At 43.1% G+C, this 14294-nt stretch overlaps 1 protein-coding gene and 1 non-coding gene across 3 annotated transcripts in view; one reads left to right on the plus strand and one right to left on the minus strand.

Annotated features, from left to right (window-relative positions):
* The window catches only part of Egflam (EGF like, fibronectin type III and laminin G domains), a 219008-nt gene that overhangs the window by 157375 nt on the left and 47339 nt on the right, over window positions 1-14294 (plus strand). For both annotated transcript variants that reach the window (XM_017800331.2, XM_029567804.1), the window contains exons 7-12: window positions 3433-3548; window positions 4098-4416; window positions 5063-5163; window positions 6065-6165; window positions 8204-8348; window positions 11488-11677. In XM_017800331.2, the coding sequence (XP_017655820.1) occupies window positions 3433-3548; window positions 4098-4416; window positions 5063-5163; window positions 6065-6165; window positions 8204-8348; window positions 11488-11677 (972 nt within the window). The remainder of the gene's footprint in view (window positions 1-3432; window positions 3549-4097; window positions 4417-5062; window positions 5164-6064; window positions 6166-8203; window positions 8349-11487; window positions 11678-14294) is intronic.
* Window positions 1192-1311, minus strand: LOC115071890. Its single transcript, XR_003850949.1, has one exon. It is a non-coding gene; the product is annotated as a small nucleolar RNA SNORA32 (small nucleolar RNA).

Consider the following 14294-nt stretch of genomic DNA (forward strand, 5'->3'; position numbering starts at 1 on the left):
GGAAGGGGAGTTCCATCAGACTCCATGGCTGCTCCACAAATCCAGTATTTAGTCTCTGTATCATCTATAGCAAAAGTAGGAGGTTGCTATTGGGCTGAGTATCAGCTATAGCTCCAATGTGAAGCAGAGGTATTCACATCAAGGCCCCCACAGGTGGTGGGTCTGCCTGTGTTTGTCTGGGGTTCCATGTTCAGTCATGTTTTGAAAAGTATAGTAAGGATGGCTTCACTTAAAGCAAGTGGCCAAGCCAACATGACTTATAGCAAAGGAAACACCAAGAGAATCCAGGGAGGGCCCTGAGTACAAGTGGTTGTCCTGGAAACTTCCACAGTATGATTTCCTTTACATCCAGAGAGGATTGTCTGTAAGCTTCAGATTCTTTAGGGTTTCTCGAGTGTATGGACTTACCTGTCTAGAACCTGGATGAATGATGCTATCATGTATTTCATATGCTCAAAACATCTCAACAGATCACTCTTTTTATTTCCATACATTTTGTAAGCCCCTACACCATGACCAGAGTGAGTGTTTCTTGACAGATAACCTTTCTTCAAGGGTTTTATAATCTAGCAAGAAAACCTTATTTGTGAAAGCATCATGCAAATAAGCATGTTATTGCAAGTTCATGGTGCTATAGGAGAGAATCATGAAAGCATCCAAGAAGGGAACTGGCCTCACTGGAATACAAAGAAAACATCTCTAAGAAAGTAATTTTGAGCAGACATTAAAGAATTAAAAAGAAAAGGGAATGGGTAATGACAGATAAGATTTCCAAACAGAGCCACCATCATGTGCAAAGGCCTTGAAGTGGAAGAAAGCACAGTGTTTCCAAAAATACGAAAGTAAAACCAGTGTGTACAGAGCAGGGTGAGAAGGATACACTGATGTGAGACAAGGCTCTAACTGGCAGGACAAGGCACACAGGGTATAGGAAGACGTTGAAGAGACTCAGGCCATAGTTTTTGTTGTTGTTGTAAAGTGAATAAATCTTTATTTAAGGGATATTTCACATGATTTCCTTCACTGTCCATCAAGGTTTCAGAAGCTCAAGACATGCCAGACAATCCTTTCTCAAAGAAACAAGTATTTCTTAATCCAGTTGTGCTATCAGCCCATATTAGCAACTGAACTATACAATAGATCCATGCCCCAAAACATGCAGTGTGGTTCTGAAAATCCTCATCACTGATAAAATGTTCCCAACAAGTTGATTGCTAGCAAATAGCACACAGAAAACCTAGAGGGAGTGTTTTCTTATGGTCCTGTCCACAGCAAATGGGAAAATGCACTCTTAAAGTCCAGCCATAATTCTGATCTGTCGTTATTCCATCTGACCAACTAGTTTTTGAACATTTCTGCAGATGTTTCATCTTCTGCCCATAATTTACCACCTCACACAGAGCAGAGGCCTTTCCCAAACCATGATTATTCTGGTGGCCACTGAAGTTTTGAGCAGATCCAATTAATAGCCCTTTCCCTTTTTGCCCTTTTTTAAGAATCAGTTGGAAGGCAAGATGATGACATTACCAAAGAATCCAGTAGCATCCTTATTTCTGATAAAGGTTGAATTAGAAGACAAAGCTTTCTGAGAGTAAAGAGGGATTGCAAGCACCCCCTCTGCCCTTTGAAAAATCTAGGATAGCCTACTCAGCAATATCTTGATTATTTCTGGCAATTCTACCTGCCCAGGCCACTGCTTTCCCGAGTTGGAGAAGGGATACAGGAAGGACCAAGTTCTTCCCCTTCCCCGGGTACTTGGAGAGATCAGCATCTCTCAGTTCGAAGTGTGGGCTAAATGCTTCCACCCAACAGCTTCATCTCTTCCTTCACCTCATAGAGATGGAAAAGAATGGACAAGAACCCAACAGTTGTTAGTTCTTAGATCCTCTTCCTAAGGGGAACTTCAGGGATGGGGAGCAAGCATCCTTCTGTCACTGTTGCCAAGAGCTGTTAAGACAAGTTCCCCTGGGGCCTGTGGAACAAAGATGGATTCTGATGATGGCTCATGTCTTCTTGGAAGCTTAGAATACAGAACATTAAGCTCCAATCCCCAAAACATACAAGTTCTATACTGAACTAGCTCCTTTTATGTTCTTCTATGTAAAAGTTTCCAGTTGTTTCTTTTTCAAACATTACCCAATATGACAGATGTCTGCAGTGTATCTGAGTCAGCAATGTGACTTCTAGGGTCACAGAAGTTAAGGAACTCAAAATGGAATCTAATCTCATTCCTTATTTGTGTATGTATGGGAGGGAGGTATACACGTGTGTGTGTGTGTGTGTGTGTGTGTGTGTGTGTGTGTGTGTGTGAGTGCCATGTGAGTGCGGGTGTCCATGAAGGCCTTTTTTTTTTGTGTGTGTGTGTGGGTGAGAGGGATATACGTGTGTGTGTGTGTGTGTGTGTGTGTGAGAGAGAGAGAGAGAGAGAGAGAGAGAGAGAGAGAGAGAGAGAGAGAGAGAGAACCCTGGGTGTCATTCTTCAGGTGCTGTCCATCTTGATTTCTGAGACAGTGTCTCTCACTGGAACCTGGAGCTCAACAAGTTGATTGAGCTGGCTAGCCTGCGAGCCCCAGGAATCCACCTGTCTCTGCCTCCCCAGTGCCAGGACACAGCTATTCCCAATCTTGTTCATATGGGTTCTGGAGATCAAGCTCAAATCCTCATGCTTGTGTGGCAGGCATTTTAGTGACTGAGCCAGCTTCCTAGCTCACATTCCTTTGGTTTCTTTTTTGTAAGCCCAAGATCTAGTAAGATTAAGTGACTTGTTCAACAATGCAGAATCAGCAAGCCGATCTCCCAGTTGCTTGGGTTCTATGACTAGAGATACTTCCAACCATATCATGTTGATACATCAGAGAAATAATATGCAGAAAAGTCATGATGTTGTTATAAAAACAAACAGTATAGCTCTTATAAAATAAAAGTCATCCTTTTATTTGCTAACAAAAATTTGTATGTTGTTTATCATTTTATCATTTTTTTCATATCGTGCTGTAACCTCTGCATTTGTTTTGCATTCAGTGTGTGGTTTGACTATTCTGATTCTAATAAATGTCTTCTTTTAAAAGTTCTCTTTTCTTAATTAACAAAGTGCCAAGTAGAAAGAGATAAGTTTTGCACTTTAATTACAATAACCGCAGGCTACTCAGAGGATTCTTATCACTGGCTTAGACTGTGCGCTTTGCACTTATTGAAAATAAAACTTGGTGGAAACTTTATGGAAGTCGTGGATGTGCAATTGAGGTAACGATGCTGACTCTCACCACTGTCAGGAAGGAGTGGGGGGTGGAATCTGAATGAGAATATAATGCTATAAATATATGAAAATGCCACACTCTATATACTAACTTGAAATTTGAATAATTTAAAGATAGGAAGGTGGGGCAAAGAAGGCATAAGGTGTCAGGATGTGTGCCACTTTTCTTTGTGAAGGCCCCGAGGAGGCAGGAAGTGGCCACTATGGACCTCAGTACATCACCAGCACGGGAGTCACTGAGGATGATGACGGATCTGAAGATGACCTAGATCTGGATGTTTCCTTTGAGGAGGTAACATCATCTCTTTTGTTGACTCTACAAAAAAGTGCTTTGTTCCCCTGCTGACCACAGCAGCTCAGCCAATGGACCATGGACATTTAACTTCAGACTTAAAAGGCCCATTTGCTCTCATCACAGATTTGTTTCCTCTGACTATGAAGCTCAAATGGGGTCATAAATTAGTAGTAGGGAGGTTCCAATAGGGCTGGCGTTCTTTAGACAGCCTCTACCTACAACTTTGCAAATTTTGTAAGATGAGATGGTATAAGGAAATGAATGATACCTTGACAAAGCTCTGCATTTTGTAATAGCGTAGTGAGAATAAGTCATAGACTATCAGTTTTACCAATGATTTTCTGAACAATACGGGGCAAGGTACTTAAACTCTCTGAGTCTCAAATTCGTCATCCATAAACTGAGGTCAGACTTTTGTCCCACTGATATCCTGAGGATGTTTCTGGAACTATTAGCAATGAGCATGTGGGTTCAATAACCACAAATATGGCAGTAAAAAGGCCACACTCAGTGTTTATGCTGAGCCCTTTCCTTTTCAAACTTTAGGTTAAACCTCTTCCTGCTACCAAAGCTGGGAATAAGAAGTTCCTGATGGAACCCAAGATGACATCTCTCTCTAATCCAGAGATGGGTTCCAGGCCTATGCACCCCACCTCAGCATCTCTCCTTGCAACAACAGTGGCTATCCCACCCACGCCTGCCCAGTGGAAGGAGAAGGGCAGTGTGACCAAGATGTCAAGGCTCTTTGACATGTCTTGTGATGAAACCTTCTGCTCAGCTGACAGCTTCTGTGCCAATGACTACACATGGGGGGGCTCACGATGCCACTGCAACCTAGGCAAAGGAGGTGAAGGCTGCTCAGAAGGTAGGCTCTGGAATAAGGGTGCACACAAGGGTGGGCTGGTCCCTCAGAGACCCGTGGACAGTTGCATGATGCAAGCATAGTTCCTTCTAGTCTTTTTATAAGATAGGCCCTTTCCTATCAGTAAATTAGCTCTGCCAGGAAAAATGGAAGCAGTGTCCATTGCTGCTCTGAGGTAGCCACTCTGTTTCTATGTGTCAAATGCACAGTCATTTGGAACAGCCATCATGAGATTATCTTGACAGCACCAGGGAGGTGAGCTCTATCATCACATCTCTGTCAAAACTACAGCCAAAACACACAAACACACACACATACACATGCACACACGTGCACAGGGGTTGAGAGGGCTGACACATAGCAGTGTACCATGTACTCCCAGCTGGCAAGTGAGTGGTGCTATACTTCATTGATTTCTTTTTGGGAAAGCAAGACCCGATCTCCAAAATCCAGTTACTTCTGAAGAGTTCCAGAAGCTCCATCACCCCAAGAGTAGTAGATATAAAAAGCAGAGGAAAGGAGGTGGGAAGGAAGCTAAGTTTAACAGATCAGTGAAGGGTTTTGGTGATATGCAGACAATGGTGTGTGTTGATTTGTCGGGTGGAGAACGGGGTGATGACATTCTGCTCTGTTGTGGTTTTCTTTGTAGATATCCTTATTCGGTATCCTCAGTTCTTTGGCCATTCCTATGTGACCTTTGAGCCTCTGAAGAACTCCTATCAGGCATTTCAAATTACTCTGGAATTCAGGGTAAGAGGCTGGCCATTTGATGAGTGATTATTGATTACCTGATTACACCAAAAGGAAAGACAGAGGAAGAGGGGGAGGAGGGGGAAGAAGAACAAAACAAGGATCAGTATGACACATTGAGCCTGGCCTGAAACCAGTGACAGTGTCCAGTGGGGATGAGGCACATTCACAACATTCAAGTACACTGCTAGGGAAGGGTGGGTTTGATTGTTACAGACTGTGAAAGTCACTAGCAGAAGGTTCCCAAGGAGAATGTTGCTCCAGTAGCGACTCCTCTGAAGTCTGGATTTCAGGAGCAGCAATATAGTCCTCATCCCCAAATCCTCTTTACAGGGAGCTTTCTGGCCCCAACCATCTGAAAATCCATGTTCAACCATTACCTTGAATGTAATATGATTCATTGTTGAAGAAGCAAAAGGTTTGGGGGGAGGTCTGTAAACCAGCAGCCCTTTGAGGTGATGGCCACAGTGTTGTGTGTCTAGGAGATAGCCTGTCCTCAGCTACTATAACCAGCATGGCTACCCACTGAGTTGTTGGTACTGTCTAGATAGTAGCAAAGAAGCAAACTCAGTTTCCCAGCTGGAATAAAGAAGAGTAGGAAGAACAAATTAAAAATGGAATGCTTTTCGGTGACCATGGAAATTGACGAGCACAAGCCGGCCAGAGACGGGCCTTCATCTCACCTCAGAGCCATTCCTCGTGTACTATTCACCCACTGCCATTTGTTTAATATGAAAGAAAAGGACCAGGTGTGTGGGAACTCACTGGAGTCCCTGTGCTTACAATGGTAGGGTGGTGTGAGGAGAATGCTCACATTTCATGTTCATGAGTGTTTGCAGATGGTGCTGTGAGGAAGACGAGGTGGCCGTGCTTCATGTGGCTTTTGCTTGTGTACTCACAGGCAGAGGCAGAGGACGGCTTGCTACTCTACTGTGGGGAGAGTGAGCACGGGAGAGGTGACTTCATGTCCCTGGCTCTCATCCGACGGGCCCTCCACTTCAGGTAACTCCTGCCAGAGTCCCACACACTATGTGTACAATTCAGTACATGCAGCTAGATTCCAGTCACAGAACGAATGGTGAGCAGATGAGTGGGAACTAGCTTCTTAAGAGCTAGAGAGCCACAATTGCAGGGTAACTCTGGAAGCTTGCCCTATTCATTCATTCAACAGCAAATAGGTGGGGAGCACCCACTGTGGGATCATGGAAGTGAGCCAGAGATGAAGTCCACTCTTTTCTGAAGCTCAGGTATATATAATGGGAAGAAGATGGGGTCTTCTCCTAGTCTCCTTGTGACAAAGATGACTGACAGTCTAGGAAGACAGGAAGGTACTATAGTCTCCCAAGGGCTGCCAGAGGCCTGACCCGTGCCCTGACTCCCCCAGGCCTGGGCTGAACCCTTTAACTTGCCTCTTCTACCCTGATCATTTCTCCCCCACATACTTCGGAAGCCAAGTTTAACTAATGTCTGGTTTTATGGGAGGCAAAGGTAGGGCTGTGAAGTATACATAGCACCTGTCTGTGAATGAATGATGGGCATCCATCTTACCTTTACCCATGGTGCCCTAGCTAGTCTTCTGATGGTGCCATTTTCCTACTGCCTGACCTTTGGCAGATGATGTGAGCTCTGGAGTTGCATTTCCTTAAAGAAGTGTGCAGGGGATTGCATGAGCACTTGTGCTTGTACAGGATTACTGGAGTAAGCACTCAGTAAACACCAACCAATACTGATTCTTTTATTTCTGCATTAAAAGTACTTTGGGGGTCTGAGGAGATGGCTGAGAAGTGCCTCCTGAGCAAGCATGAAGACCTGAGTTTGGATCCCCAGCACCCACATAAAAAGCCAGGAATGGTAGCACAGACCTATGACCCTAACACTGGGGGAGCAGAGACAGGCAGATCTCAGAGCTTGCTGACCAGCCCGTCTAGCCAATCGGTGAGCTCTGGGTTCAGGGAGAGAGCATGTCTCAAAAAACAAGATGGAGAGTCATAGAGGAAAATACTCAGCATTGGCTTCTAGCCACACACACATTCAAAGAGCACACACACACACACACACACACACACACACACACACACACACACACACACACACACACGTATATAAACATAAAAATTTTTTTTTAATTACTTTTGGTTACGTTGGAGAGTTTAAGCACCCTAGTGGAACCCCATGCTAAGTAATTTGATTCCTGGATGTTTGATGGTAGCCACTGGGATTGGACCAGTGGTTCTAACATCACAGGTTCCAGTACTCAAGGATGAGGAGACAGCAGCACAGGCAGTGTTTGACTTGCACCAGCTTTCTGGCTCCACAGCTCTGAGTGAGGCTGACATCTCCCTCCATGAAGCCTCTCCATCCCACTTGCACTAGTGAGGACCGAGAGACAAAGCCATGAGAAAGAGCTGCAGGTGACACAACACACAGGCCCACCATGCTTCCCACAGGAGGCAATCTCTGCAGTCTGTGTGGCAGTGGCAGATGGTTATTTACAAATTGACAGGAAAACACCAAAATTTTACTTGTTAGGTATAGTGACCATTGGGTGCTCTGGGACATGGGGAGGTTGGAAAAGAAACAGAATATTGTAGCCATTTGAGTGTATTTCTCCTCTTTCCTGGGGTACAGAGTAAAATTGTCTCAAAACCAAAAAAAAGGGAGTAGGGAGATGACTCAGTCAAGTAGCTGCAATGTAAGCATGAGGGCCTGAGTTTGGATCCCCAAAACCCACACAAAGAAGTTGTGGTCACAAGTATCTGTAACTCTAGGGGGTGTGGCAGAGACAGACATTCCTGGAGCTCACTGAGCCGGTCTAGCCAGGTGGTAGGTTCCTAGCACAGTGACAGACCCTGTCTCAAAAGGTACGGTGGAGAGCAACTGAGGAAGACACCGGAAGTCAACTGCTGAACTGCTGACCTATGCATAAACACGCACGCCCGTGTTCGCGTCAAAACAAAAAAGAGGAGCATTATTTTGGAAGTGATGACTGTGGAGTCTGGAAACATGAACTAGTTCATTCTAGAATCTTCCTTCCCCACAGGTTTAATTGTGGAACTGGGGTTGCCATCATCATAAGTGAGACTAAAATCAAACTAGGAGCTTGGCACACGGTAATGCTATACAGAGACGGACTGAGTGGACTACTGCAGTTGAATAATGGCGCCCCAGTGACTGGCCAGTCCCAGGTGAGTATGAGTCCACACTCTGCCCACCTCACCTGGTACCCAAGAAGGATTTGACAGAGAGCAAGGTTCTGGGTTCTTTGGGGAGGCTGATTTTTCCTAGAGCCCATCACAGAGCTATGGTATGGTCTTCCATGTCTTTGCTTCTCTGAACAGTCTTTCACTCCCCCCCTGGGGAGGTGCCTTAAACTTGTGAGTAACGTTGCTCTAGATACATATGTGTGGCACACTCCATATGTGCAGGGATGCTTTCACTTTCCACAGAGGTGTCTAAACCACAGGTCAAGAAAAGCCCACACGGGAAGCAAAGAACCTGTCATTAGCATCAAACACAAAGGTTGCTTTTAAAACAAGAGTGTTATCAAATGGCTTTTGCAAATAGCCGGAAAGAGTCACCTGGTTCCATAAATGAGAATAATCCATTTATCTTTATTGGCATGCATCACTATAGGAGGTGGTAAGTCATTAAACTCTTGGGTCACTCTGCAGGTCAGCAAAGTATTCCTCCACAGATCATCGAGGTATTCACATATCTGTTATGCTCATGGTAATTTGAGGATTATGTTTTAGAATAAACAGTTTGAATTAGTACGTGCTAAGGAGCTAAGCCTGTAATTGTAATCAGCAAAGTCTCTGTATTCTCCAAGGGAAAGGGTAGCAAGAAAGTCTTTGAGCCTGTGTGTAAGCATCCTTCCCACCACTGGTCCTTACTGAGCTGCTAGCAAAACATTGCATGGTATATAAAGTCTATGCCTTGCTGACCAAAAATAAAAAGAGGGGACTGGCGAGGCAACTCAGCAGTTAAGAGCACTGGCTGTTCTTGCAGGGGACCCTGGTTTGGTTACTAGTACCCACATGGTAGCTAACAACTATCATAACTGTGATTCCAGGGGATCCCACAACACCCTCTTTTGGCCCCTGTAATGGTGCACTTACATACATGCAAACACTCATAAAATAGAAATTTAATTTAAAAATAAAAAGAGAAAGTCATATTGATTTGAATCAAAAGGAACAAGAGTTCACATCTAGTGAATTCCAATCCAGAGAGATTGCTTATGTCCATTGCTAAAGAGGAAAAAAAGACAGGGTTACACAATCCAAGAATAATGTTATAACATGATCAAATGAAGTTTGATAAAAATAAAGAAACTTCAATCTTGGGTCCAGACTTCTAACTTGAAAGCAGAGTGGTTGAAGGCCAGGAGGTTAATACAGATTGGGGAGCGGGGCTCTGTGGTAGCACCAACAAGCCAAAGAAAGCATAAGTCTGCATTAATGGAGGCATAGCACCTGGGGAAAGAGATGTGAGGACATTTTAAGAGGGCCATGGGAGAGCCATGGGAGAGCCTGCTGTCTGTCTCATACCAACGTGTGACAAACTGCCTCATGGACTGGTGGTTCCCTGTATCAAGGGGTATTCAAAAAGTAACACATAGAAGCTAAGAGAGATGTGCATGGAACCCAGCAACCAATGAGAACTTGTATGAATTTTTATATTTTTTTCCAATCCCAAGATTCTATGACTTTAATAAACAAAGTAATTAATTACAAAAAGCATGTAATTTTACTGGTGCTAGAGTGAAGCTAGTGGTACTGGGATTTGCTGAGTGTATGAGCCAGACCACAGCTGGGGACTGTTTAATGAGCCATCTTGGGAGACAGTAATGCTATTTTAAGCTGGTTCCCCAGAAACAGACCTGAGGTGAAGTTCTGTATATAGGACGTATTTGGAAAGTGCCCCCACAGGGACACTGGTGAGGCAGAAGAGGCATGGGACTGGGGAGAGGAGAAGTCATCAAGATTTAGATCTTTGGCAGGCACAGTTCTTTGGAGGGTGATTTTAAACTGGTCCCTCACAAGTTTCTGAGTATACATTATCCTCAAAGTTATCTCAAACTGTTAAGAGATTCCCCTGCGGGAATGCAAATCTAGGAAACTCACACACATAGGCAGTCACTGCAGGCTCCTGGGGAACCTAGGAAAGATAAAGGCCAACCTCAAGGGCAAACTCACCCATCCCTATGATACAATGCTCCAAGGAAAAGCATGTAGCTTTAGGCTTCGTCCTAAAGTCCAGGATAGGGCTACAAGATCAGAGCACTGAGGATGAAGGAGAAGTGGCTCCTGAGAATCTGAATGAAATAAGCCAAAAGAGCATTCTGTTATGTGAGAGAAACAACATGTCCTGTGGAGGCAAACAACTTAACAGCCCTCCGGATCCTTCTGGGAGTACTGTGCAGTTCAGTCTGCTATTAACAGGTGATTCTTAGCTCTTCATTAGAAAAGATGAAACAGTTTCGGGTTCCTATTTGCTGGAAACAAATGCTTAAAGGGTACACATTATAGTCAGGGGTTATTTGGGACATTTTATAAGTTCTGGGACTGTGCCTTCCTCCAACTCCCATTTTTATCTTTTAATCTAGATGAATAAAATATTTTTGTAATAAAAATAATGACCAAGGTGCCTTAATTTTCTCCTACCTCATGTTCAGCCCTGTATTTTGTGGCCTCCAAACTTACCATCCAGATCGTGGTTTGGTCCAGGGTTAGAAATTTCCCTACATTATCATAACACTAAAACTTTTTAAAAAGGAATTATAACCATGAGCAAATTTTAAGATATTTCACAACACAATGTGTTGGACAATTTTTACCCTATAGTGTTTCTTACAGTATGTAAAATAAAAGCAACTGAGGCAGTGAAAGGGCAGATGTTAGCCCACACAGGCCACCTTCTGAGGCATAGAACAACCCATGGACCCATCCAAGGTACACAGCAAATTGGTGTGAGGCCTGGAAAGAGAATGGTTGTTTTTGGATACTGGCCTGGTCCAGGGCCTTCTGGGTTGGCTTGGCTTTGACCTCCCCCTTCCTTTCCAGCCATTTCAAAACTACCCCTTCTGGAACCTCTGCCCTCTCAGAGCTCACTGAGGTATGGTAGCCTGTATCTGTGGTTTTCATTTTCCATTAGGGCCTTGTCTTAAAGACAAACCAGATAAAAGAATCCCTGGGGCTGTAACCTACATCTTAACCATGCCCCTCATCACAACCTCACAATCTGCTGGACTGTGTGTGTGTGTGTGTGTGTGTGTGTGTGTGTGTTTGTGTATGAGAGATAAAGTTTTCATTTTTCTTAAAGGGCCAGTACAGTAAAATTACCTTCCGGACACCTCTCTATCTCGGTGGGGCACCCAGTGCCTACTGGCTGGTCAGAGCAACAGGGACAAACCGTGGCTTCCAAGGCTGTGTGCAGTCGCTTACTGTTAATGGGAAGAGAATTGATATGAGGCCCTGGCCACTGGGAAAAGCCCTCAGTGGAGCTGACGTGGGTAAGTACCCAGGGGCTGGGCTGCCTTTCTTCTGGTCTGGGTGAGTCCTTCCTGGAACAATGAGCTCAAGAATATGATCTGTAGATGCAGACATGTCCATACTGAGGCCAAACACCAAGACAAAAATCACAAGATGCTGTGCCAAGCCCTTGGTTGTGCGCTGCAGCCATCTTGGTCTGGGCTCCTTGGACAGAGCAGCATGCACTTTAACTTTTCACCTTGTTGCATCCCAGCCTAGTGGACAAGCCAGCTCAATCACATAAGAAGAGCTTTCCCAGGCCCTCTGTGTTGGAAGACCATGGTGTTCAGTATTTTCTTGTGTGTCTTCTTGTTTCCTCTTCACCCTGACTCTAGATGGGAGAAAATTTCATTATACCCACCTTATAGAAATAGAATGGCTTGTAGAGTTAAATAACTTCTCTAGAATGGCAGCAGAGCTAGAATTGTTTTTAAAACAACAAGGACATCTATTCAACCTCTGAAAGCCAAAGGATGGGTTATTTAATTCAGAGATCATCTGAGTTTATTGGACGTGTAACATACCACAGACTGTATGGGTTGAACATCAGAAATTTATTTCTCATGGTATAGGGTGCTGGAAGTTCAAGGTACAGGTACATGTGGGGTTGGTTTCTCCTGGGTCTTACTCCTTGGTCTTTTTACTGTGTCCTTATATGTTCTTTCCTCTGTGTTTGCACTCCTGTCTCTCAGTGTGTCCAAATTTCCTCTCCTAAGAACATCAATCACTTATGATCTTGTGATCTCATGCAATATTAAGGGTCCTATTTTCAAGTATAGTCATTTTGAGAGTTAGGTCTTCAGTCTATATATTTGGAAAAAAATCTTCTCTCCATAACACCTCTTAATAGCTTAACAGTTCTTTTACCAGATGTTTAGTGCTAGAACCTGAGATAAAGAACAAGTCAGATAGGATCCTAACCTAGCCCTCAGGTAAGGGCCATAGGGGGCATCCTAGTTTGCTTTCTGTTGCTATGATAAACACCATGACCAAAAGCAGTTTAGAGAGGAAACGGTTTACTTAATCTTATTCATTCATTACAGTCCATCAACTCAAGGCAGAACCTTGAAGAAAAAAACTTCAGTATCACTGTTTACTGGCCTGCTTCCCCTGGCTTGCTCAGTTACCTTTTTTTCTACAACCCAGATCCTACCTGCCCAAGGATGGCACTGCCCACAGTGGGCTGGGCATGCCTGCATCAATTAGGAATCAAGAAAGTACCTCATAAACATGTCCACAAGCCAATATGATACTGAGGTTCCTTCTTCCTAGGTGTGTCAAGTTGACAACCATTAGTAGCCATCACAAGCAGAGATCAAACACCCACACAAGTCCATAGAAAATAACAATTGGGGGTGTCACAAAGGTGGTTCAATAATAGTGTTATGATGAGAATTCTATGGCCTGGGAAAGAGACAGCATTTCTGAGGAAGTTACTATGAAATAAAAGGCAGGCATACAAAGGTAAAGAAGAGAGGAAGGACATTCTAGGCAGAGGACTGTTTCCACAGAAGTGTAAAGGAAGGATGGGTGCCATGGGTTTGTGTTTTTTTTTTTTTTTTTAACAGATAAAAAGTGTTTATTTACTTAATTTACATATTTTATTTATTTCAAAATCAGCTTCATGGTGTGCAGAATTAGGGGTGAGAGGAAAATCTAATTTTCAGCAATTATTATGAAAATCATCTTAAGTTCACAATTCATACGAAAGTATCATAAGTTCCAGTTCTATAGATATGACAGAGAAATGTGTCTAAAATGTTCAAAACTAAAGAATTGTAATATAAGGAAAACTGCTTGAAGGAAGTCATTTTAGATTCAAGAAAGTAGAAAATAGATGCCCATGCAGAACAATTGCAGCACTTTGGGTTGTAGTCTGGAGGAACAGGAGTCCAAGTTCTTCCTTGACTACATAGTACGTTCGAGGCCAGTTTGAAGGACAGGAATCCCTGTTTCAACAAAAGAAAAAAGATAGGAGAGAGGGGGGAGGAGCAGAAAATGTGTAATAATTTTTAGTGTTCAGACTATGAATTAAAAGGAAATTTACTCAGTAAGGAAAATCCCTTAAAATCATTGTATTTAAGTAGACTTGATCTATTTATTACGTTTCAAGTATTTCCCATTTAGCTTGTTACAGTTTGGATGGTATCACAAATATCTATGAAAAACAGTGTTCTAATTCAATTCATTTATGTATTTCATAAATACTGTTCTAGTAAATATATTAAGATTTTTAAATACCATCTGATGCTGTAGGTGCCAGTGTTATGGGCAATTTTTCTTACATGTTGAGCAAAATGGGATTTCATGGCTTTACTGTAAATCTTTGCATGGAAGAATATAACCTCTATTATATATGTGCACAAGTTTGTAGGTGTAATGTGGGCTCTCAGGCTGTAAAATTGTTCTGAGTAGTTGGTTGATAATAAAATACGTGCCTCAAGAAATGTTATCAACAATTCCAATGTTTTCTTATAGTTCAATATTAGCATTATTTCCAAATAAATTCCCAGTAGAAATGGCATGTCTTTTAAAAACCATCTTGGCCCTGACTAAAGAGTGAACTGGAGATGGTAAACCTCATTTTACTTTTTATAT

This window comes from Nannospalax galili, unplaced genomic scaffold (assembly GCF_000622305.1).
Source record: "Nannospalax galili isolate Female #2095 unplaced genomic scaffold, S.galili_v1.0 scaffold139, whole genome shotgun sequence".
Classification (NCBI taxonomy): domain Eukaryota; kingdom Metazoa; phylum Chordata; class Mammalia; order Rodentia; family Spalacidae; genus Nannospalax; species Nannospalax galili.